Source organism: Rattus norvegicus, chromosome 10 (genome assembly GCF_036323735.1).
Source record: "Rattus norvegicus strain BN/NHsdMcwi chromosome 10, GRCr8, whole genome shotgun sequence".
NCBI classification, from domain to species: domain Eukaryota; kingdom Metazoa; phylum Chordata; class Mammalia; order Rodentia; family Muridae; genus Rattus; species Rattus norvegicus.
In genome coordinates this window covers 101,062,801-101,088,117 of record NC_086028.1, presented here as the reverse complement: position 1 = coordinate 101,088,117, position 25,317 = coordinate 101,062,801, and the positions used below count along the sequence as shown (strand labels likewise).

At 52.2% G+C, this 25,317-nt stretch overlaps 2 protein-coding genes across 3 annotated transcripts; both read right to left on the bottom strand.

Annotated features, from left to right (window-relative positions):
• Positions 1-413: 413 nt before the first annotated feature.
• Positions 414-11,811, bottom strand: Otop3 (otopetrin 3). Of its 2 annotated transcripts, none has more exons than XM_039085670.2 (7): positions 11,631-11,811; positions 7,027-7,443; positions 6,788-6,924; positions 6,147-6,205; positions 5,766-5,884; positions 1,686-2,500; positions 414-1,079 (listed from the first exon to the last, which is right to left on the bottom strand). In XM_039085670.2, the coding sequence occupies exons 1-7, from the start codon at positions 11,647-11,649 to the stop codon at positions 909-911; spliced, it is 1,737 nt and encodes a 578-aa protein (XP_038941598.1). In that variant the 5' UTR covers positions 11,650-11,811; the 3' UTR covers positions 414-908. The 2 variants fall into 2 exon arrangements, with proteins under 2 accessions (XP_038941598.1, NP_001099322.1); NM_001105852.1 differs by having other exon boundaries at positions 421-1,079; positions 7,027-7,413; positions 11,631-11,755.
• A 3,035-nt stretch (positions 11,812-14,846) lies between these two features.
• Otop2 (otopetrin 2) lies at positions 14,847-24,417 on the bottom strand. The gene is made up of 7 exons (NM_001105851.1): positions 24,335-24,417; positions 23,717-24,040; positions 22,712-22,848; positions 21,135-21,193; positions 20,642-20,775; positions 17,636-18,513; positions 14,847-15,331 (listed from the first exon to the last, which is right to left on the bottom strand). The coding sequence occupies exons 2-7, from the start codon at positions 24,027-24,029 to the stop codon at positions 15,161-15,163; spliced, it is 1,692 nt and encodes a 563-aa protein (NP_001099321.1). The 5' UTR covers positions 24,030-24,040; positions 24,335-24,417; the 3' UTR covers positions 14,847-15,160.
• Between the last annotated feature and the right edge of the window lie 900 nt (positions 24,418-25,317).

Here is a 25,317-nt window from a genome sequence, read left to right as displayed (position 1 = left end):
AGGGCTGCACTCTTCGAGCCTTGCCCTGGACATACTTGTTCTGGGCTCAGAGAGATGGATGGATTGCTGTTGTTGCTGGCTTGCTCACCTTTCTGCCTCACCCAGTGGCTCAGAGGATCAGGCAGGCCTGGGCACTGGGCAGGCCGAGGCTGTTGCGACTTCCCATAGTGATCCGGTTGCAAAAATGCTCCCGAGGCTTTGTTCCAAGAGACAGTCCTGGTGAAGGGTAGTGGTCAGGGCTATGCAAGCCCAGACTTATCTCTTCCTTCTTGTCCATAGATGAGGCAGAGATTAATCTGGGGGTAGACCACTCCTGGCTGAGGAACAGGACTATCTCGCTTGAGAGGACTACCCTTCCCACCACACCTGGGGTGGCAGTTCTGTCCCCAGGAACAAATGCCACAAAGGCCGAATGGAATCGATCAAGCAAACAGGGTTTATGGGAGCAGGAAAGAGCTGTTGGGCCCTGCCTGGCAGCTAATTAGTGGGCTCATTAGGAGATGGGGTGGGGTGGGGGAGGGGCAGGGCTGCCTGCCAAGCTTGGCGTGCTGGGTTCTGAGCTCCCAGTTGGAGTTCTGAGCTTCTGCGATGTCCCACAGAAGGCCTCAGTCTCTTCCAGCCCCCAGTCTCCACAATTTCCTACTGACCCTCACAGTCTTTGGCAGTCATCCCAGGTATATCCTTGACTACATGGACCGTTGTGAAGAGGCTCTGTTTCCAAGCCCCATCGTTGGTTTTGAGCCTCAGTCAGTATCCTCTCTTCTCAGTCAGGTTGAGGATAGGTCACTTTGGGAACCCCAGGCAGGGGTCTGTACCTCTTGATGTGATGTGTCTTGCCCAGATACTCCAAGTTCCTTTTTCTGCCTTGGCACTTTCGGGGTTCTTCTGTGGCTGGGTTCCTTGGGCACTCAGGCCCCCAGGTAGACCTCCACGAGTCCCCCAACAGAGTGCATGCGGTAGAAGACCCCCAGAGGCAGGCCGAAGTTAACAATGGTGAACCAGGTCCTGTAGCCATAAAAATCCTTTTCCAGTCCATTCTCAAACTCTGGGTGTATGCCAAAGGCAGGCATCATCCACAGCTGAGGAGAGAGAGAGAGGGGAAGGAAGCTGCTGGGTGAGGAAGGGGGAGCACACAGCTCAGGGGAGACTGACCTAGAACCAGTAGTTCCTGCAATACTACACATCATCATCCTGGGCCTTGCAGAGCCAGGTTCACAGCCAAGAGTCTTTCTTAGTCCCTGACACAGAAGGCCTTGGCCAACTTGGCTCACAGGACTGAGCCCTAGAGGGCTGCTGCTATACATGATACTTGGCAGGAACTCCCAGCTAGCAATCTACGCTGCCAAGCTAGATCGTTTGGACCCTAGGCCCTGAGCTCAGGCGTTACAATTTCTGCTAGTTACAGCCACCTGTGTCTTCTCCTGCCCGCCTGTCTTAATCTCACACATTTGTAAAGAGCACTTTGCTATGTGTGGAGCACATTAATTTGTGCCGGGCAGCTTGCAAGTAGCTGCTGGAGATACTCCTGGCTCTCAAAAAAACATAAAGGTAGTTGGAAAGAGAAGAGAGACTTCCTAAATCAGGGGCTCTGGATCCACACACCACGCCCACACACCATGACCACGCCCACACACCATGACCACGCCCACACACACCGCCCCACCAACTTCTGCCCAGACACTCACTGTGATATTGCAGAGGATGAGGAAGAGAGAGATCTCCTTGAGCATCCTGCGTTTCCAGTTGAGGTGGCTGAAGGAGTGGATGTAGGCCCTTGAGGCTCTCCGTAGGTCCTGACCCAGCTCCCGCAGGGAGCCTCTGCGGGGTAGCTCAATATCCTGCTTCTCCGGCACACCAGAGATCACAGGCTCCCAGAGAGGACGGCGGTGCAGGCCCTCGATGATGAAGAGATTCTGAGTGATGTGCTGCAGGATAAGCAGCAGTGAGTAGGCCAGGATGAGCTGGTTGAGTAGCTGATGTGGCTGGGTGGCCACGATAGCCACGATGGAGAAGTAGGCAATGCCCATCTGGCCCAGTGCAGCGCCCATCAGCAGCACCACATCCAGGCTGCGTGTGGGGTTTTTGAGCGTGTCCAGTTCACGCTCCTCCAGTCCATGGATGGCTGTGCCCGCCAGGCACGCCAGGCTCATGGTGGGCAGCACAGCCACATAGAATGCATAGTACAGGGTGAAGTACTGGCGGGCTATGTCAGGGCCACTCGCTTCGATCTGGAAGAGCACAAAGACGCATACCCCAGCCACCAGTGCCAAAAGGCCCAGCAGTGGCCCAAAGATGGCCCCGTGCAGGCGGAAGGGTGGTCTGTTGGGATGGGCACCTGAGTGGGCTGCCAGGCTGCGGCCCACGTTCTTCCACATGACGAAGAGCACAGCACAGCAGATGAGGCAGTACTCAGTGCTGAAAGGGTAGAGCATCAGGAAGCCCTTCCGGAAGACCTCGCACACGGTGGCGTTGAGGCACATGCAAGTGTTGGTCCCGTTACCTGAGAGGAGATAGGCCAGGAAAAGAGCTTCTCAGGCAGGCCCTGCGCTCAAGAACTTAGTGGCCCCAATCACTCTAATCCACTCCTGGAGCGTACTGGATTTGGACAGGACCCAGCTAGATGTTCAATTTACAAATACGGAAACATCTGAGGCTGGAACGTAGAAACTGGGGATCATAACGTGATTACTGTTTTACAAAGGAATGCAAAGGCTCTAGGTGTCAAACTCCATAAAGCATTTCAGCCATGCCGTCCCTGAGGCCAAGTATTATCTCCACAAACTGCTTGGCTGGCAGAGCAAACCCAGCATTTGCAACAAGAAATCGGGCTGCCACACCTGAATGCAGAGGCTAGCCCCAGCAGCCCATACTAGGGTAATCAGAAGGCAGCCCCCCAGGATAAGTGTATGGGGTCAATGGGGCATGTGGATGCCAGAAAGCTTGAGTTGAATCCAAGTCACAGTCTGGGCTATCCATCCAGTTCTAGGAAAAGTAGGGAAGGGGAGGAACTAAATGGCACCACTGGCACCTTAAGGTCATTGTGGTGGTTTAAATAGGTATGGCCCCCATAGAGTCATAGTCACGTTTGAATGCTTTGCCAAAGGGAGTGACTCTGTTAGGCCGTGTGGCCTTGTTGGAGGAAGTGTGTCACTTGGGGGTGGGCTTTGAGTCTTCCATGCTCAAGCTATCCCTAGTGTGACACACAGTCCCCTTCTGCTGCCTTTGGATCAAGATGTAGAACTCTCGGCTCCTTCCCCAGCACCACGTCTGCCTGTGTGCTACTGTGTTTCCCACCATGAGGACAACGGACTGAGCCTCTAAAATGGTAAGCCAGCCCTAATGAAATGCTTTTCTTTATAAAAGTTGCCTCGGTCATGGTGTCTCTTCACAGAAATAGAAACTAGGGAGCTGGAAGGACGGCTCAGCGGTTAAGAGCAGTGGATGCTCTTGAGGGGGTCCTGAGTTCAATTCCCATCATCCACTTGGTGGCTCACAAGCATCTATAACTGTAGTCCCATGGGATCCAATGCCTTCTTCTGGTGTGCAAATGTACATCATATAAATAAACAAATCTTTAAAAAATCATTAAAAAATAACCCAGGAGGGCTGTGATTGTGATGTTAAGTGAATAAAAATTAAAATAAAAAGAAATACTAAGACAGTTATTTTTTGAAGAAGAAGAAGAAGAAGAAGAAGAAGAAGAAGAAGAAGAAGAAGAAGAAGAGGAGGAGGAGGAGGAAGAGGAGGAGGAGGAGGAAGAGGAGGAGGAGGAGGAGGAAGAAGAGGAAGGAGGAGGAGGAAGAAGAAAAGAAGAAGAAAGGAAGGAAGAAAAAAATAAAGAAAAGAAAGAAAGAGAAGGAGGAGAAAGTGGAGGAGGAGGAAGAAGAGGAGGAGGAGAAGGAGGAGGAGAAGGAGGAGGAGGAGGAGGAGGAGGAGGAGGAGGAGGAGGAGGAGGAGGAGAACCTTAACAGGAGGCTGGAGAAATGGCTCGATGGTCCCCCTGCAGAGGACCCAGGTTCAGTTCCCATCAGATGTTCACAATCACCTATAACTCCAGTTCTAAGGAATCTGATGCTCTCCTGCCTCATAAGACACCCACACACATGTGCACAGACCTCCTCACACGCATAGCCACACACAAAAACATATAACGAAGAATAAAATACATGACTAAGCAAATTAGAATCTTAACTGAAATGCCAGGCATGGTGACACACATCTGCAATCTTGGGAGGCCAGAGCAGAAGGATCTCAAGTTCAAGGCCAGCCTTGGGTGCACAGCTAAACTATCTCAGAAAGTTAAGGGTTAGGAATGTGGCTTTGTGGGAAAGAACTTACTTAACGTAACCGCCCCCCCCCCGAGTTTGAACCCCTATACTGCAAAAACAACAAACAAGAATTGAGACTTGAAATAATATTTTACACCTGTGATCCCAACGCTTGAGAAGCTAAGGGAGGATTGGGAATTTAGTCAGCTTTGGCTAAGTAAGACCCTGTCTCAAAAAAACAAGAAAGTAATCAACTCTATTGTATATTCGGTGTGCATGGGCACATGTGTATGTGTGCATGGGTGCATGCATGCATGTCTGTGTGTTTAGGCTTAATGTTTGTCTTCCTTTATTGCTTCCCCACCTCCTGTTTTGAGAGTGGGAGACCCACTGAGCTTGCAGCTCACCGTTTTAGCTAAACTGACTGGCCACTGAGCCTCTGGGATAGAGCAATAGTAACAGAAGCTATGGGTGTGGCTCAGTGGTGACACACGCACACACACGCATCCATGATGTCACTGACTAAAGCTCCCTCTTTGCACGCTTTGTGCAGAGTACAAACAGAAGGCGAGGGATGGCCACACATACGGGCACGTCGTGATTCACGCGCAGGGTGTGCGAATGCACGCAAGCTGGTGCACACGGGTCTTAATGCTGCCTGTGGGTGGAGCTGACATAAAGGCGTGGCTGAATCCCACAGACTGCAAGCTCCTCCTGTGGACTTACGGGATGTTGCTTTAAGGGTGGATTATACAGCTTCAGGATTGGCCGGATGGGATAACCCAGGGAGTGTTTTTTTCTACCCACAAGTCTCCTCTCCCTCCTGGCATGTTTAGATACTGAGATTGCATTAGGACAGTGTTCCTTTCAGTCCAAGGGCATTTTTTAGTCTCTTACAAGTAAATACAAATACCACGGGTTGGATTTGTGGCTGAGAGACTTCTCAGTGACCAACTCAGCCAGGATTAGAGGAGGCAGGTTTGCTGACAGCCACGGGGCTGCAGGGATTGTACAGAAGGTACCAGTCCTTGACGGAGCATGAAGGGGACCATTGACACGGGAACTCTGTGTGTGTATGTATATGTGTTTACATGCAAATAGAGACCAGAAGACACCCAACTGGGTGTCATCCTTTAGGAACTAAACTAGGCTGGCCTTGAACTCACAGAAATCTCCCTGCCTCTGCCTCCCAAGTGCCAGGATTAAAGGTGCTCACCACCATGTCTACCTCTGCATAACTTTTTTAAAATGTGGGCTCCAAGGGACCAAACTTGTGTGACAAGCACTTTATAGACTGAGCCATCTCCACAACCCACACATTTCTATTTAGCAATGACCTGGTCTTAAGTTTACAACTTCATAACTCTCTCTCTCTCTCTCTCTCTCTCTCTCTCTCTCTCTCTCTCTCTCTCTCTGTGTGTGTGTGTGTGTGTGTGTGTGTGTATGCACACATACATGTAAATGTGATGGGGGGAGTAGTTCTGGTCCCCTTTGTACCTGAGAACTTTTCCATGAGGGCATCGAGCTCAGCCTCAATCTCACGATGCATGGAGTCATTGGTCACAGCCAAAACCCACATCAGCAGGTTTGTGGCCAGCGTCAGCATGAGCCCACACCTGGAGGAAGGGTCATAGTCTGCTCGAAGCCTGAATAGCTCCCAGGGCCCCATCCTCACCCTCCACTCACCCTCCCACTGGGGAGACCACTCAGTCTCAGAGGCAGAGATCCCAAGTGGTGGCAGGATTCCAGGAGCCCTTAGGGGTTCACTTGGGATGCAACCCACACTAACCCACAGCTCCAGGCTCCTCCTGTCTGGGGAAACTGGAGAGCGATGGGAACAGAGAGAGCTAGGAGACTCCATCCAGAGGGACACCTTACCTGGTGAAGTTGGTCTGCACCTGAACACAGTCCTTACAGTGTTTCCAGAGCACCCAGGTCTGAAAGAGACAGGGCCTTGATCTAATGATGTGGTGGTACGTAGGGGGACACCTCAGTTGTGTGTGTGTGTGTGTGTGTGTGTGTGTGTGTGTGTGTGTGTGTGTGTGTAATGGAAGACCCTGTAAGGCAACCTGGGTTGGAATCCTGGCCTGGGCATTTTCTTTTACTCTGTGGTATTAGACCAGCAGTAAACACCTCTGTGGCTCCCTCAGCTATGAAAAGGGACTCAACTGCTTCTGCTTGAGGAGAAAGAGATACCTACTTGGCCAGAAAAAAAGGGTGATGTGCCTTCAGCACAGCAGAGACTCAACAAAGGGAGGAGCAGGGACCTCTGGGAGATGCAGGCACACATAGTCAGGCTGTTTATAGGCGTCTCCATCTAGGAGACAGGTATGTGTGGAGGTGCGTGTGTGCAGGGGAGTGAGTACATGGGTGTGGATACACGGAGGAGGTGGTCTGTGATTGATGTGTGTCTACACCCTGGGGCATGGAGACATTACCGATTTGGTGGCTGGTTTTTAGTATAGGTTGGGTGGTGTGTGTGTCCCCGGCGGTATGGGTGGGTGTGAGAGACCCATCACCTGGATGATCATAAAGACGATCTCAATGGCTGGAAAGATAAGCTCCACTTCTGACTTGCAGTGAATGTGGCTCACGTCGTAGCCCATCCGAAATACATTCAGGCAGACGGTACAGCTGCCGAAGAGCACCAGGGAGCCTGGCCGGGAGAGAGGGGGCGAGGGCGGGGATAGACAGATGCTCGTGGGCGGGTCCTCCTTCCCCGGCCCTCTCCACCACCCGCCCAGCACTGAGCACTCACCCCTCACCCAAACCGGTCCCGCGTGAGGATCGCGGTACAGCACTGCGTGGGGCTTCCGTGTGGTACCCACGGTGTAGTAGAGGAGCCACAACAGAGAGAGGACCTTCAGTGCGGCCAGCAGGATCCACACGTCCCCCAGAGTGACAGCCACCTTGTTGAAGATCATGCTGCAGATAAAAGCCCCGCCCAGGAATACCACATTGAGAGCCAGGAGCCCCGAGAAGAGCTGCCCCGCCTTCTGGGCTTGCCGGTCTCTCCGCAGCAGCAGGGAGAAATGCAGAGCCAGCCAGGACTTCTGCTTTGGGGCGCCTGGGGGCCCTGTGTGCTTGGTCTCCACGTCCATGTTTGCTTGGTCATAGGTAGATGCTGCCTCAGTGGTCTCTGCTTCTGAAGAAGGCATGGGTGCAGGTTCAGGGGCTGGAGAGAGAGAGAGAGAGAGAGAGAGAGAGAGAGAGAGAGAGAGAGAGAGAGAGAGAGAGAGAGAATAGATCAGCTGACAAGGGGACCTGGGTTAGAATCCATCCCAGCGCCTACAGAACCGACATTAGGGCTCCCCATATACCTTACAGGACCTAAGGTTGATACGGACCAAGAGATATACAGACACCATTTGTACTGCACACGAGCACAAAGGATTGGTTATCTTGAACACACCGAGGACCACCTCTCCCTCCCCGCCTCATTCTAAAGTGGGATGATGTTTTGCCCAGGCAGAGAGGGTCACTTGAGTACTGCCTTGTCACTGGGCCTTTTTTCAGAGCTGGGACTTCTCACCAGCCAAAGTGAGTGTGAACCTGCTAACTTGTGGACGAGCTCCGCCCATGAAATCCACAGGGGTGTGATCAGCCACAGTGCTCTGTTGAGTAGGATCCTGAGGCTGAGTCTGGGCTTGGCAGGAAAGAATCCTGTGGTCTGGAATAATGCTCTATTATGGAGTGTCCACAGATGCTGGCAAGGTCTAGGTGACACCCACTGGGTTCCCAGTAGAGTTTCTCCCAGGGGAGGGATGAAGGGACTGGAGTAGTTTCCTCTAGCTTCACTGTTCTTAAATAAATAAATAAATAAATAAATAAATAAATAAATAAATACCACTATAATTCAATTTATCTTAAAACTCCTTAGAGTGGAAGAAAAGCTCTGTGGTTGACTTGCAATGTCTGCCACGTGTACAGGATGGGTGAGGGCTGGCATGAATGTCATGCTCTTGGCTTTCACTGCCTCAACTTCTGTTTGTCCTCCCACTCTACTCCCGGCTGTGTGCATAGCAAGAGGCCACTACCTTGTCTCTCCCTGAATGTCTCTTATTCATCTGAAGCTTTCTCACAGGCTAGCCACTTGCTTGGACTCACTCTTGGGCCACCCAATAGCTGTAATGCTGTCCCTGTCGACCACTTGAGCCCTGCTCCTCCCCAGTGGGTCTGGGTTGCAGCACAGAAGGCAGTGGATCTACTGCGTCCCAGTTCTGCTGCCCCGACGGAGCTCCTGCCACCAGGAGTTTCTGTCCAGACTCTGCATCCCATCAGAACCCAAGTCTGTACATCCCAGCTCCCACACTGCCTGCCTTCCTCCCTTCCTCCCTCCCTCTTTTTCTCTCCCTCTTGGTTTCTCTCTTGTTAGCTTTCTTTCTTTACAGACCAGCTCTGTAGCCCAAGCCGGCCTTGAACACTCAGTGTTCCTGCCTCTGCCTCCCATGTGTTGGGATTACACATACCCAAACCTCTTTGCCTCCCTGGCTTCCCAGATCGACCACTACTTTAGTCTGGAGCCTATCTGCTCTCTTCTGGGCTGGCCTTCCTGATCACGGTGCCTATCTCCTAACAGGAGTCTTGCAAAGAGAGCCAGTTGCCCTTAGTATAAAGTCCAAGACTTACGGGGCCTTTCTGAGTAAAACGAGACAGTGTGTGCTAATGAGAGCCTGGTGCACATGGTATTCAAGGAACAGTGGTTCCTGCTTCACTGCTACTTCCTGCTCCTGCCTTCACCTACCTCCCCAGCACAGCCTCAGCACAGCATCCTGCTGTAATTCCCAGAATGCCTGTGCTACGCGAGCATGTCCTTATCTTGCCCTTCCCCCCTCCTTTATCTATGATTCCCACCCTCTTGCTCTTTGGTGACTCCAGCTGGTCCTTCAGGCTGGGTGAGGGTCTTTGCTTGCCACTCCCAGCATCCCTTGCTCATAGCATTGCCCAACATACTCTGTCTTCATTGGTGGAGCATTGTTCTGCTTGTCCCTCAAGATCAATGATTTTCAACCTTCCTAATTCTGCTCCTCTTTTTTTTTTTTTTTTTTTTTTTTTTTTGAGCTGGGGACCAAACCCAGGGCCTTGCGCTTACTAGGCAAGCGAATTCTGCTCCTCTTAAGTACAGTTCCCCATGCCGTAGTGACCCCCAACCATAAAATTGCTTGTGTTGCTCCTTCATAACTGTGATTCTGTGACTGTTACGAATCGTAATGTAAATATCTGTGTTTTCAGATGGTCTTAGGCAACCCCTGTGAAAGGATCATTCAAGCCCCAAAGGATTCATGACCCAGAAGTAGAGAATCACTGTTCAAGACCCTTCTAGGAGAACCTCACCACACTGGCCCTAACCACAGCCTCTCTGGGGCCCATTTCTCCGAGACATGCTTCCTGGGTGATACTGAGAACAGATATACCTTCCATTGTTCTCTGTTGGACAGTGAAGAAATAAACTTTCGAAGTTGTTTTCAAAATAACTTTCTCTCCTTTGCCAGTCAATGCTGTCATCCATAGGCCAAACCTACCTCCTCCCTGTCTAGCCCCCGGCTACACTCCAGGGTCCTCATATTCATTTAATCCCAGATAAAAGATTCTGTGTTTCCCACGTAGTCTCTTGGCTCCTCCTGCTGTCCTTTCTTTCTTGTCTGCCCACTGCCACCAATGATCCTCACTCAGCCCCTTCATGGGGAATCCTTCCCTTTGCCCAAGAAGACTCCTGGCTACTTTGATGGACCACCCTTTTTCTGAGCATGAGTGTGGACCATCATGGGCTGGTCCTCTCAAGACCTGGGACTCCCCTGGGTAGAGATGAGATTCTGTTCCACTCCTCTCCAAGCCTAGCACGGCCCTAAAGCCCTGGACTTAGGCTGTTCCTGGGGGGCATTTCAGCACCAGAGGCGCGGACAGAGACCCTGCCCATTAACCCTTCCCGTCTTCCTGCAGCCATGGAGGTGCTCCAGATGGTTATCTTTTACCTCCCTTACCCAGGTTAAGCAAGGTAATGCTTCAGGACACCTCCCTGCTCCTTTTCTGCCCGCCCTGGTGGCTCCACCTCATCCTCCTCACAATCTGCCCTTCCTTTCCCACCCCCTACTGATCAAGAGCGCAGATGGCATTTAGCATCTCCGTGATCTTGGCCAAGCTACTTCGTTTTTGGATCCTCCATCCATCCGTGAAACGAATGAGCAACTATGGAGGAGTAATGCGTGGTGCTCACTCCCTCACACTCCATCTAGCTCCCATCCCGACCTCCCCACCCCCATCCCCCACCCTGTCCCCCACCCATCCCCCCACCCCATCCCCCAACCTGTCCCCAGCCCTGTGAATGTTAGACCGGTGCAGTTCCGCTGAACTGCCTCTCCAGCCCACAAGTTATTGAATGAATGAATAAATAAAAGAATGGATACATGATATCTACCCTCAGGAGTTTTGTCAGACTTTAGTGATTTGATACAGGACGAGCCGTGTCTGGTAGAAGCGTGTGAACTTTCCTGTAGCTCAAGATCCTAGAGGGACTAGAGGGTTGGAGTTTTCGCTCTGACTGCAGGCCTTGGGAGTGTGAGGTGTGGAGACCCTGGAGAACAAAGTTCCAGGTCCTCTCCCTTCAAATGGTTTCCCCGGTTCCCTCGGCAGTGGTTCGGTGGTTCACTCCACCAGCGGTTATCAAGGGGGCAAGTATGGTCCAGTGCTAGGCAAGGTGTTAGGGAGGGCATCAAGGGGTCCAGAAAAAAGAGCTAGAACGAACGCGCTTGGAACCAACTAGAACTCTGCCATCCTTGGCACGCCTCTTGGCACGACGCCAGTTCAAGGGAAGTCCTAGACACCAAACTGGTTTATGGGTCGCGTTCAGAGGCGGCCAACGAAAGAAGACGAACCGTCGGGGCCACAGGACCGGTAACGCAGGGCCAGGTCTGAGGGAGGCTGCGGAGCGCTGGCAGGGAAACTTCGAGATTTGTTCGGAGCAAGGAATTGAAGGAAGCCTAGGCGGCTTGAGTACTATATTCTTTTAACCAAATATTATATATATATATATATATATATATATATATATATATATATATATATATATATCTCCAGGTTTCTGGCTTCATTCAGGCCTGGGCACCTTCTTTGAGCTGTGAGGACCCTTGAACCCAGGCGTGAGGTGGGGAGGGAGGTGGATGCAGAGCCAGAGTTGGGGTGTGTGATACAGAGGGGACAGCCTAGGGTCGCCCCACTCACTCTGCCCTGTTCAATCCTTGCAGCGCCCAGCTTGTCGACCCCACTTTGGAGCAGTGAGTGTAAGGATGGGCTTCCAGGGAAGGTTCAGTCAGGCACTCGGGGGTGGGGAGGGGCGGTGTCCCAGTTCGAGCTAAGGAACCCTACCTGAAGTCTGCGAAGCCATGGTCGCGGGTTCCCCACCTCTCGGGTGGCAGCGCGGATCCTCCGTCCTGGTAAGGTCCCAGGTGTCCTGGGACAGATGCCTCGACGCCCTTTCCTCCCTCCGACCACCCCGCGAGACTGCGCAGTCGCCGCTCGGGCTCCAAGGCCCATCGATTTTTCTGTTGACTTTGGTAATCTCATTAATCCCTCGTTAATTACTCCGTCGGGGGCTCGGGCACAAGTCGGGGAGCCAATGACGAGGCAGATAGGAGGGAGGGCGTGGCAGGAGGCGTGGCGGACGCCGGCTGCAGGGTCTGGGTGCAAGCAGCCCCCGAAATGGGATGGGGTGCCTTGTGGTCAGGTCCTCACAGAGAGCTAGCTGGCTTCAGGCCATACTTGCCTGAGGCGGCTGAGATGTGAATGCGAACCTCTCCTCTCCCGGTCCAGGTCGCATATTTTCTACACCCTGACCAAGCACCAAAGCGGCTTCTCAAAATCATCTCCCTGTCTTATATCAAAACTGAAGTTAAGGTGAAAGACACCTTAACTTTGGGGGCAGCAGAGTGGGAGGAGGTCGTTCTTAGGACCTTCTCTGGTTCTCCCCCTTCTTGGCTCCCTTCTCTCTCTGTCTCACATCTCCACCACCCCCAGTCTTTACAGCCTCAAAGACCATGGAGCTTGCTGATGACAGAAACCAGGCCCGCTTTCTTCTGATGTTTCCTGTTCTCACCCCCAAATGTCATCACCCCCACCGGGCTCTCCCTCCCTTCTGGCTGTGAGGCCTCCATTCAAATCTCTGAGTCTCACAAAAAACCAAACTGGCTGATGCCGGGTGAGATGGCTCAGTGGGTAGAAGCACCCAACAAGCCCGATGGCTTGGGTTCAGTCTTTGGGACCTGTAAGGTGAAGGGAGAGAATTGATTCTGCAAATTGGCCTTTGCCTTCCACTGGTACACTACCGCAGGTGAACACACACACACACACACACCACATTATAATATAATTGGAAAATTTAAATAAACAAAACAAGCCTAGCGACGCACCCTTGTAATCCCAGTACTTGGGTGGGATCTGACCGTCCGGAGTTAAAGGTCATCCTGGGCTACCTGGGGAGTTAGAGGCCAGCTGGACTCCATGAAACCCTCTCTCAAAAACAAACAAACAAACAAACAAACACCCTCAATGTAACACAAAACCAACTTTGGCCTCTAGCTTTCTTTCCGTGTTCCTCCTGCCTTTCTCAAAGGCTGTGGCAGTGCAGAAGTCTTATGGCTTGGGAGCTTGGCCTCAAGGACCCCAAGATGAGAGGTAAGGGAGGCCCCTGGAGGTAAGGGCTCTCCCAGCCTCTGTTAAGTTGGAGCACCTGCTTATCTGGATAGCAGGCCTATCCACACGCAGACATCCCTGAGGTACTCTGAAGGGGAAATGTCTGCAGCTTTGGGCTAGTGGGGTTAGGCTCAGTTGGGCGGGAGGATTACCTCCTGGGATTCTATAACACGGGAGGTGACAACGGCTGGCAGCAATCCACTGTGTATTTCTCAACAACAAGTAGAGGAGACCTTGGATGTTCCCAACACACAGAGACACACACATACACACACAGAGACAAACACACACACATAGACACACACATATACACACACAGAGACACACACATACACACACATGCACACATATACACACATACACACACAGACACACAGACACACACACATACACACACACAAACACATACACACACAGAGACAAACACATACACACACAGAGACAAACACACACACATAGACACACATACAAACACATACACACACAGAGACAAACACACACACAGACACACACACAGACATACACAGACACACATACACACATATACACACACATGCACACATATACATACATACACACACATAGACACACACATGCACACATCTAAACACATGCACACATACACACATACACACACAGACACACATAGACACACACACATACACACACGCATACATACAAACACATACACACAGACACACACAGACACACACACAGACACACACGCAGACACACATAGAAACACACACATACACACATAGACACACACACACATAGACACACACACATACACATACACACACAGAGACAAACACATACACACGCACACACACAGACACACACACAGAGACAGTCTGTGTCTGAGGTGACCAATATGCGGGCACTCAGATCTAAAAATGCCACAGTTGCCATGTATCAGTCGAAACAAAACGAAACAAAAGTCAACAGAGACAACAAAAGTCTCTGCTGTTCATTTAAAAAAAAAAGTTCGAGGGCTGGGGAGAGAGCTCAGCCGTCAGCGTCAGCGGATTGCCACATGGGTGTGGAGGCCCAAGTCTGCTGCCAGGAGGAGGAACCCTGTCTTAAATGATGGGTGCTGGAGAGGTGGCTCAGCAGTTCAGAGCACTGGCTGTTCTTCCAGAGGACCCACGTGGTGGCTCATGAGTGTCTGTAGCTCCATCCCCACGGGATCTGATGGCGAAACCACTGCTGCCTCACGGGTGAGGGCACCCATGCAGATCTGCAGAACTCACCTCTCGTCATTCCAGCCTTCGAAGGCAGAGATGGAGCTCCCAGAGTTAGCGGGCTACCAAGATTAGTCATATAAGTGAGCTCTGAGTTTGACTGAGGGACCCTTCCTCGGGGAATGGGATACCTCCTTATCCTCTCATAGACATGCTGGCACTTGCTCATGCATGTGTACACACACACACACACACACACACACACACACACACACACACACACCAAAATGAGGAGGGACAACATGGCGAGCTCCTGAGGTTGACTTCTGACCTTTACACCCACCTGCACATATGTTCAAGTGCACACACAAACACACACACACACACACACACACACACACACACACACAGAGCTGACTATTGTTGAAAGGCTCTGGTTCTTTTTATCCACCAGCCTCAGTTTCCTTCTTTGTAAAGCACAGGCATTAGAGGAAATCAGTCCTCCCTAACTTCCGGGCATCATAAGAAAGATGGTCCCATTCAGAGGCACTCGCTGGTCCCTCCCAGTCACCCTGTTACCCACTGTTTAGAAAGCCTACTGCATAGACTCAGTTCAGCTCGCCCACTGAAAACAACCCTGAACCAGCTCATACCGCCTGTGAGCATCCCAGCAGGCGAGGCTGACACAAGGAGAGGGGACAAAGGGATCACTTGCAGGTTTATTGGTCCCATCTCCAGAGAGTACACAGGCCATGTGACTGGGATTAGAGATAGAGTCAGTGATGGTATTTCCAGATCCTGTCTGGTCCTAGAGAATGCTACGGGGAGCAGTTTCCCCGCCTTGGGTCTCCCCAAGCTCTAGGGTCATGCAGGAATAAATGGGCATGTCGATTTTGATTTAAAAACTCATCCTGGAAAAATAAACTTTAGTGAAAATTCTAGTCTGGGGCAGGCAGGGAGCGAGTGCCAGCCTGATTTCCTTCCGGGTTCTGGGGTTCCTCTGCCCTGCCCCTTCTCGGAGCCTCAGGACAGCACGTAGACCTCCAGCAGACTGGAGACCGCGTGCATTCTGTAGAAGATGCCGAAAGGCAGGCAGATGTTGACGATGGCCGCCCAGAGGGAGTAACCATAAAAGTCCACCTCCACGGTATTGCTGAAGTGCGGGCGGGCGCCGAAGGCAGGCATGATCCACAGCTGTGTGGGGAAAGGCACGCGTCAGGAGCCTGCTTGTGATTTCTGGGAGCTTTGCTGAGCGTGTAAGAGTGGGATCCCTTCTTCTAGCCTTTCAGTTTGGTGGCCCTCAGGTGACTGACTGTCACCCAGGGCTAACCTCCAGCACTGTGGAATCTGAGGCAGTGTGTCTAACTGAACTGGCCCACTCCTGGGGCTGGGGGTGGGGGGATCCACCTGAAGTCCCTCTTCCCACCCTCTTATCCTGGCCTCCCTACCAGATAGGAGTTTCAATAGGTGATATAAGAAATTGATACAAGTGCTGGAGGAGTTAGGCAGATGTGTGCTCCATTGCTGGTGGTGGACTAGACCCAGTCCAGCCTAGGGCCACCCCGCTTCAACCCTCTCCTGGTTCACATCTACTTACTTCCCATCCCTTCCATGTGTGGGAGAACTCTAAGGCTCCTGCTTCACCCCCAGATAGGAACTCAGACCTTCTGGGTGTGGCATATGGGACAAAGGGGCCAAGTGTTCAAGACTAGCCTCACGCCTATGCCAATTAATCCTGGTCTCAGTAGACATCCCCTCCGCTCCTGAGTCTGTTTCTGTTCTAGAAAATGAGCGCCGGGAAGGATGCTGCCGGCAGTGATTTGCACTCCGAGACTCGAGAGACTAGGAGCAAGAACAGCCTTTTGGAAGGTAGCTCCCAACCGAAAGGCCAAGGTGAAGGGGGGGGGGAGGGGCAGAGGCAGAGAGGCCATGTACCAACGTGGGCCCCAGAAACAACGAAGAAGTCCTGAGCCTTATTGCTTCTACTGTTAATGTCAGGGGTTGATGGCTGATTTTTTTTTTCTTCTTTAAGGTAAAAGATTGTTGGAAGTCTGCGTGGGGGTGGTGTGGTATTCCCAGCCTCTGGATATGTCTGCGTTAAGAGTGTTTCTATAATGAGGGATATGCTACTGTAGGATGTAGTCAAAATGACCATCTTGGCATGGAGTCAGATTTCATTAGAGATGCTTTCCGTCCACTTGAGATGCACAGTTTTCAATTGGTGTAGGTGGGGATTGGTGAAAAATCTCACCCCGGAAACAACATTCTAGGGATCCAGCATGCAGCTCAAGTCTCTTACACAAAATGATACATAAAATAACTTACATATGGACCGGAGAGATGGCTCAGTGGTTAAGAGCACTGACTGCTCTTCCAGAGGTCCTGAGTTCAAATCCCAGGAACCACATGGTGGCTCACAACCATCTTTAATAAGATCTGATGCCCTCTACTGGTGTGTCTGAAGACAGCTACAGTGTACTTATATATAATAAAATGAATACATCTTAAAAAAATAGCTCACAGACATCCTTTTGTATACTTCAAATTACTGTGTTCACAATATATACATGTTATGGAAATTGTTAGTACTTTGTTCTATTTTGGGCATAATGACAAGAAAAAGAATCTTGTTCAATAGGATTAGATTTTTTTTCCTATTATTTTCTGTCTGAGAGTTGGGCAAATCCTGGGGCATGGAACCTACAGACCCAGAGGCTGACTGACTGTCCCTGCAGGTTCATGGTTCTGTGTCAGCTATTTCTGTGTTGGGGAGCGTGTCTACATTGGGGCATGGCTATGCTAGGAATGTTTCTCTCTGGAAGGTACCCTCTTCTTATGAGGGCTTCTGCTTGGGGTGTTTCCTTCCAGAGAACATACTTGTCCAGGGTGACGTCTCTCACTCTATATAGTTGGCTTGGCCAAGTCACCTGGAAGGGGGCAGCTGTCGTACACACCCCTCTCCCCGGCTGGCCTTCCAATGCACCCTGCCAACGGACTGCTCACACTTACCCTGATCTCTGTGACTTCCTGAGGCTGTTCCAATTATTCTGAGAAGCAGGCAGGTCACAAGATCCCAGGAGCTGTCACACCTCCCACCTGGGGGTGAGGGCCCCCACTTTCCACATCAGCTCTTAGCTCCTCTCACTTCCACCCAGCCCCCCACGTCAGCCTCCCTGGGATCCCTCTACCATCCTGCCTCCATGCTGGAGGGCTGGGATTGCCTTCTGTCTCTGTGCCCTGAAATTCAGTGTGCCTAGAAGCTACAGTTGTCCCTCTCTGAACCTGCTCTTCTATAAGATTCTAGAATGAGGGGTTGGGGATTTAGCTCAGTGGTAGAGCGCTTGCCTAGGAAGCACAAGGCCCTGGGTTCGATCCCCAGCTCCGAAAAAAAGAACCAAAAAAAAAAAAAAAAGATTCTAGAATGAGTTTCAGGCAAGACAGGGAAGGTTAAGTGCCCCCCTCCAAACCCATTCACCCTCGCGTCACTCGACTACTCACGATGACATTACAAAGCAGGAGAAACAGAGAGATGTCTTTCAGGCACCGACGTCGCCAGTGGCACCTGGGGGCTGAGACGATAGCCACCGCTTCCTGAGGGCCTTCTGGGTTGGGACTGACAAGCCTGGGAGTGGGTGGGCAGGAAGGCAAGGTGTGGATAGCACTCAGGTTGGCAAAGGTGATGCCTTGGTAGAGCTCCTTCGGGGGCGTTTCACGAGGCTCAGCCCCAGGAGGTCCCCGATGGAGGCTCTCGATGATGAAGACGTTCTGGAAGGTGTGCTGGGCAATCATGAGTAGAGCGTGGGACAGGTTGAGTGCCCCCAGCAGGTCTCTGGGTGAGCCCACCACCACAGCCACGATAGAGTAGTAGGAGATGGCATACTGGCCCAGGGCGGCGCCCATCAGCAGGGCCACATCCAGGGTCCGTGTTGGGTTCTTATGATGGTCCATGGCCCGACGGTCAAAACGGTAGATGACTGAACCACTCAGGCTGACCAGAGTCATGAGCCCCAGACAGACAATATTAAAGCTGTAATAGATGACCAGGGCCTGCTGGGTGTGGCCTCTCTCTCCACTCACCTGGACCTCATAGAGGATGAAGACAGCCAATCCCACCACAAAGAGGAGCAGGCCCAAGACGGGGCCAGCAAAAAAGGTCTCCCGGAAAAGGCTGACCCTGGATGGTGTGTGGCCATGGCCGTGGGCGGAGGCCAGCAGCCTTCCTACGTTCTTCCACATGACGTACAGCATGGTGGAAGCAAAGAGGCTGTACTCAATGTTGAAGGGATACAAGTAGAAGTAACCTTGCTGGAAGATCTGACAGATGGCCGTGCTGCAGGGGCACGGGTCTCCTTCAGCGGTGCCACCGGCACGCTCTGCTGCAGAGAGAAGAACACACAGCCCTAGCCTCCCCTTCTAGTTTGGAACTAGCGAGGCCAGGGGTTCTCTCTGCCAACCCAAAGGTCTTCATGGTGTCTGTCATCTGTCCTTTCAGTCCATAATTAGCCATTGTGCCAGACACTGCAAGACAAGTCTGTGCTAAAGATACAAAATAACAAAAACCTACAGCCGGGAGAGAAGCCTCAGTGTGGAAGGTCCTTCCCATGCAGGCGTAAGAACCTGAGTTTGACTCCACAGTACCTGGGGCCAAAAGAGGCATTTGCTGAGGCCTCAGGTGTCCTAGACAGTACATTCTGTATCCCCCTTGGTGTGGCACAAACAGAAGTGACCGGAAGTGACGGGAACAGTGGTGAGGGCCTGGACACAGCAGCTGGACACATGTGGGGGAGAGAGGTAGAGAGCAGCCCTGGGGGAAGTCTGCTTGGCATAGTGACATGGTGGTATATGCCCGGAATCCCAGCACTGGGGAGGCAGAGGCAGGAGATCCTTGGGGCTTGCTAGCCAGCCGGCATAGCCAAAACTGTGAGGTCCAGGTTTAGTAAGACAAAAAAAGCAAGGTAGAAATGTGATGGGTCTGCAGGTAAAGGGGCTTGCTGCTAAGTCTGATGACCTAGGACCCACATTATGGAAGGAGAGACCTAACTCCTGTAAGTTGTTTTCTGACTTTTGTACACACACACACACACACACACACACACACACACACACACACACCATGCACACACATGCACACACACACACACCCCACACACACCCCACACACATGCACACACACACTACACACACACACACACACGAACACATGCACACACACACTACACACACACACACACACACACACACACACGAACACATACATACTCACACTGCACAAATTAGAAAGAAAAGCAGAACTACAAATCTGCCTCCCCCTCCATTTCTCCCATCTCTCCTCACCTGTGACCCTTAGTCCCCTGAGATAGACAGGCTCTGTCTGGGGGAAGGAACAATCTCCTTCAGGTCTGCCCTCTACAGCTCTCCCCACATGTGACAGCCCAGAGCTCTAGCTGCTGTGTCCAGGTCCCCACCACGGTTCCCATCCCTTCCGTTTGTGCCACACTGGGGGGAATTCAGAATGTGCTGTCTAGGACACCTGGGGCCTCAGCAAAGGCCTCCTTTGGCCCCCAAATGACCCTACCTGAATCTGTGGACGAAGAAGCTGAGGCCCCGTGAGATCTGAGGGTTGTAATGTGGGAGAGAAGAAAACGTGCCAATTCCCAATGCTGCGGCCACACTTGTTCCAGTTTCATCTGCTAAGCTCTGCCCGAGGCTGTGGTCACCACCACCCGGATTCCCTGTATACATCAGGTTGCCCCTTATCAGCCCTTCTATGCTGTGGCCTCCTGGCAGGCTAGGACCACGCTTCCAATTTCTGAAGCCTTCCTTGTGACAGAAGGCGTTCCAGGTGTTTGTGGGTGTCTTAGTTATCTAGTTCGGTCCTGGATAGAGAAGTCCCAAGAACTAGAACCAGAGGACTGTGATAGATATTCTTTCTTAGAGTAGTTCACTGACTAGAAGCAAAGGCACATCTGAACACTTCAACTTTACGCTGTGTGACCCTGGGCAACTACTCAGCCTCTCTGTGCTTTGTTTCTGCTTCTATAAAATGGGGACGTTCGCTGTATTTATCTCCAAAAGAAGTGGTTAAGTAGAACGTCGGAAGCACTTTGCACTGCCCAGGACAGTCATCGGCCCAAGTGACATCATGATGGTGTCACCACCCTAGGGGTAATTTCTTGCCTCTCCTTCCTCCCTAGGCTGGAAAGGCTAAATCATTCTGTCTTCCTTCTCTCTTCTCAACTCCCTCACCCCGGCCCTTTCTGAGGAAAGCCAGGGCTCCATCACAGTCAGATGGAGACCTGGACAGCACCCTCAAGGATGAGGAAACACACTATATACTCTTGTTCCTCGTCACCTCTACCCACACTTCCGAGGGAGCGCCCCGAGTGGGAGGAGGCCCCGGGTTCTACCTTTACCACCATGCCTGCATGGTTGACTGACTGTGAATACTCAAAGCGCCCATCCAGTGCCTGGCAGCCACAGGGCCAGTGCTAACCGGGAACTTACAGTCAGGGGTGAGGCGGGTGTGGCTGGTGTTGCCATGGAAGCCACTGAAGGAGTGGGCCTGGTGCACGGACTCATCCACTACGGCTGTCATCCAGATGGCTAGGTTGGTGGCGAGGGTGAACATGAGCCCGCACCTGTTTCAGAGGGATGGACAGGGAGATTAAAAGGCTCACGAGGTCTTGGACTCACGGTCCCTGGCAAAGCAAGGCAGGGTCGGGGACACTCCTGGGAGATGGGCTTATGAAGCGAGAAGGTGGAAGAGCCCACATGAACAGGGGAGTTGAACTTGGAAGCAAGGCTCAGTTAAGACAGGGCTAGCGGGTGTCCTGTGGCTCAGACCCCACTGTAGACAGTGGAAGGCAAGAGGGTAGAGGGGAAAGGATGGCTTGAAACCCCACCCAGGATGTAAAGAGAAGAACCACACCCAGGAGGACAAGCCTGCTCTCATGTCAGGTGAGCCCTTAGCCCTCAGACACTAAGCTGTGGTTCTCACCGTGTCAGGTCCAGGTGAGTGTGGATACAGTCTTTAGCCGAGATCCAGAGAAAGTAAGTCTGCATGGAGAGAGAGAGGCAGGCTCAGGACCACCGTGTACTCGGACTGATCTCCAGAGCCCGATGCCCACCCATACCCAGTAGGACGCTTTCTCTACCCCCAGTAACCCTTATACTAAATGAGCGGGTCTATTTTAGCTTTACAAAGGAGAATGAATAATTTCTCTTTCCACCCTACACTGCAGCTTTTTTTTTTTTTTTTTTTTTTTTTAAGGGTGGCTCTCTCTCTGTTTCTTAAAGGCTGGGAAAATGTCACCTGAAAAACATTTTCACCTTGATGAGTTAGGGGGGCGGGGCTGGAGTGATGGACTGGCAAGTGGAGTCTTGGGTACCAAGTGATATATTTTGGGGGGCAAGGTGAGCCTCAGACCTGGTCTTCCTCAAGTCTCAAGGTAAAAGGGTCTTTGATGATTTTGTTGAGACAAAGTAGCCCTGGCGCTCCATCTGTAGACTAGGCTGGCCTCAGATTCACAGTTACCTGCCTGCTTCAGCTTCTCAAGGGCTGGCCTTGAACTCATGATGTAGTGGCGAATGACCTTGACTTCCTGACTGTCCTGTCCACACTTCTGGCCTCTTGGTCCACATCCCCTGCCATCCTTTGTAGATTGGAAAGGTCTTGCCCTCATCTAACTACCTCTGATTCCCTGTCATGGGACTTACCAACATGGTGGGTATTTGTGCTTTCATTCCCCGCCTCCCCCGAGCACTCTTCAGACTTATAGAACGTTAAAGACCAAAGTTACATCAAAGGCGGCAATCGCACGCGCGTGTCAGGGGCGTGCTCCGAGGCATCATCCCCGTGGCCACCTTGCTCACACTGGAAGGTGAGCTTCCCTTCTGGTCCTATGCAAGAGCAGTCCTGCCCCTGCTCAGCCAGCTCCTTCAAAGCTGTCTTTATGCAACACCATAAAACAAAGCAGCCCCCCCCCCCCCGAGAGCCAGGTGTGGCTCACTCCTGAAATCTCCCCGACTTGGGAGGTGAAAGCAGGAGTTCAAAGCCAGTCTGGTCTGCGTGAAGTGAGTCACAAAAGGAAAAAGAAAAGAAGAAAAGAAATTGATTTGAACTTGTCTGAAAAAACTGTAACTTACGGGATGCCCTACCTCCTAAACAAATATCAAACATAGAGCCATGGCTGAGACCAAACAAGCCCCAGCCAGTCATGGCCACAGGCGACAGCAGGCAGAGACTGACCCCCCCACCCCCAATAGACATCCAGGGTTCTATCAGACAGGGCCAGCTGTCACAACATGCACCTCTCTCTCACGTGTTAATTACAGACACCACTTAGGCTGAAATAAAATTGCAGCACCCCTCAGTAGAAGCTCACATTTAGGTGCCACTTCATGAGTCAGCGTCCCCTTGTTGTGGGATCATGTGATCTCTACCACAGTCAGTCCAATGCCATTTGCTGAGTTGCTCAGGGACCGGGGAGGGGGGCTATGTGTGGAGCTCAGATCTCCTGACCCCTTTGCCAAACATGAGGCTCTTCCCCACAGGGGGACATTCCTCGTACTCACCTGGACAATGACAAACACCGCTTGGGTGATGGGGTGCAGGATCTTGATGGCCGACTGGCACTCAAAGAAACTGGAGTAGTAGCCAGTCTTGAAGACATCCATGACAAGGGTGCAAATCCCAAACAGCACCAGCCCACCTGGAAATTGGGGCCAGCAGGGGAGTGGTGTATCAGAGAGGCAGGAGACGGGGCTTGCAGGGTGGACGATAGGTTCTGAAGGTGAGGGGTTAGTCGGCTGGGAATAGGGGACGGGTAGATAATTGAACGGAAGAATGGATTGAGTGGAGAGTTAGGAGGGCGAGTGAATGGACGGACGGACAGATATATGAATGGGCAACTGTGTGTCTGAAAGACGAATGAATGGGTGGATCGAAGGTTGAATGGATAAAGGTAGATGGATGGATGGATGGAGATGAATGAATGAAAAGATGATTAAATGGATGGACAAATGGATGGACTGAGAGATTACTGGGTGGATGGATGAGAGCATAAGCGGGTGGATGGATAGGTAGGTGGATGGACAGACAGACGGATGGATGGACAGACAGACGGATGGATGGATGGAGAGGGTAGGGGACAGATAAATAACGAATAGGCGAATGGGAAGACTGAAAGGCTGAAAGGTGAGTAGGTGGGTGGAAGATAGTGTAGGATTGACTGAGAAGAGGAGGGGCATCCAATGGGCCCACCCTCCAGCACAGGTAAGGGCAAGGCTTCTAAACAGACTTTGCCAGCTGCTGTTGTCTTCTGCTTTTTCCCTCACAGAGGCTCTCTCTGTGATCATCTCTCCAATCTCTACACAAGGCAAAGAAGCTCCTTCCACCTGTCTTTATCCTCTAGGACCCCCTTCCCTCCCTCTAGCCGCATTCCACTGCAAGAAGCCCTCTGACATACTGCTCTTCCCAGGGAACTTCACACCCATCTACCCCAAAGTCATCGTCCATGAGCCCCGGACTGCAGCTCCCCACCGTTCACACCCCACTCTTGTCCCCATCTCCCAGGGCACCTCGGAGCCAGATGGGGCCAGCATGAGCATCCCGGTAAGGCACCGCGTCTGGAGAGCGCGCGGTGCGGAGGAGGTAGAAGATTATCCACAGCGCTGCCAGCAGCATCATGGTGGTGAGCAGCGCGAACACGTCGGTGTCATACACAGCCACCTTGTTGAAGGCCCCGCCGCTGATGAGCGTGCAGGCGAGCAGCAGCACGTTGACCGCCAACAGCACCGACAGCAGACGGCCGCCCTTTTTCCACACCTCACGGGGGCTGGCTCGAGGCCCCGGCAGGCTCTCATTGGGATGCGGGACCAGTTCTTCCGACATGGTGGGGGCGACTGGAGGAGGTTGAAGGGATCACTGCGAGGTCCGGGGTAGGGGGGCAAGGATAGGATTCTAAGTCAACCCAGGGGGCTCTCCTTTCCTCCCATGCGATCCCTGGATTTGGGAACCCCGGAATGTGGGGACTAGGAGTGCTGGACCAAGCACTGGGGAAAATTAGGAACACCATAAGCAGCACCTTCCTCACCCGGTCCGGAAATATTGTACAAAGAGAAGCAGTGGCCCTAGGCCAGATCCCTTACAAAGTCCCACTCCCCAAAGCTGACAGTCTCCTGGCCAGGGGCACGCACCTGGCTGCACTGGGAGCCCACACCAAGTTGGGGGTCAAGGGGCAGCAAGCGACTCCTCTCTCCCACGCCGGGCTGGACCGGTGCTTTATACCGGAGAGGGCAGAGTGATTTACAGCCACATGAGCTCGGCTCCATAAACCTCTCAGTCCCACTCACATGATCCATCTTTCCTCCGAGCTGAATTTAGGGAAGCCAGATAAGGTGAGATTTATATTTACCTGTTAAGATCCCCTCACCTTGTCACGCTGGTGCGGCCAGGGTTCGGGCACGACCCCATATTGCAGTACCCAGAGGGTCCTCCGCCCCCAGCACCCACCATAACCTGGTGCTCAGAGATCACACCCACCCAAAGCCTGTACAGCTGACCCCCACCCCCGTACCCGCATGCACCTAGACACTGTCGCAGCTTAGGAACCACCTATATTTTGGATTTTGAATTGCTGTCCCGAGATCGGACACCTTTCCCCACCTGCCCTTAGAGGGATCCAAATTCGGTCTTCCTGTATCCCTACTACCGCTGCCCAGAGATGCTGGTTGGACGCAGCAAAGTCTGGTTCCCACGAGGTGCCCTCAGCCGGTCTGCAGTCGTCCTGCGCCCCCTGCTGGAGAACTGTTGTGTGACCCCACGCTTGTAGGCTAACTGCAGGGACTGTAGCGCCCTGCTCGCGGATGGTCTTGCGCTGGGTCCTCCTGGTTGCTCCTTAGGCCCACTGTCCTCCACATCAGAACTGCCTCTCCATCCCACCCTCACACACCATTCTCCAACCCCTGATCTGTCTTTTTTGACTAGTGAAGAAATCAGGGAATCCAGCACCTGGAATTCTGCCCAGGATATACTAGATGTCCCTATACTGGACTTCAAGGGCTGCAACGCCAGAATGGACGTTTTTGGGGCAAGAGAGCTGGATTTTCCTCGAGTCACGTCTGTGTGCTGAAAAACATGGCGTTTAGGACCCAGGGGAAGCTCCTGGGCGGCTCTCTGG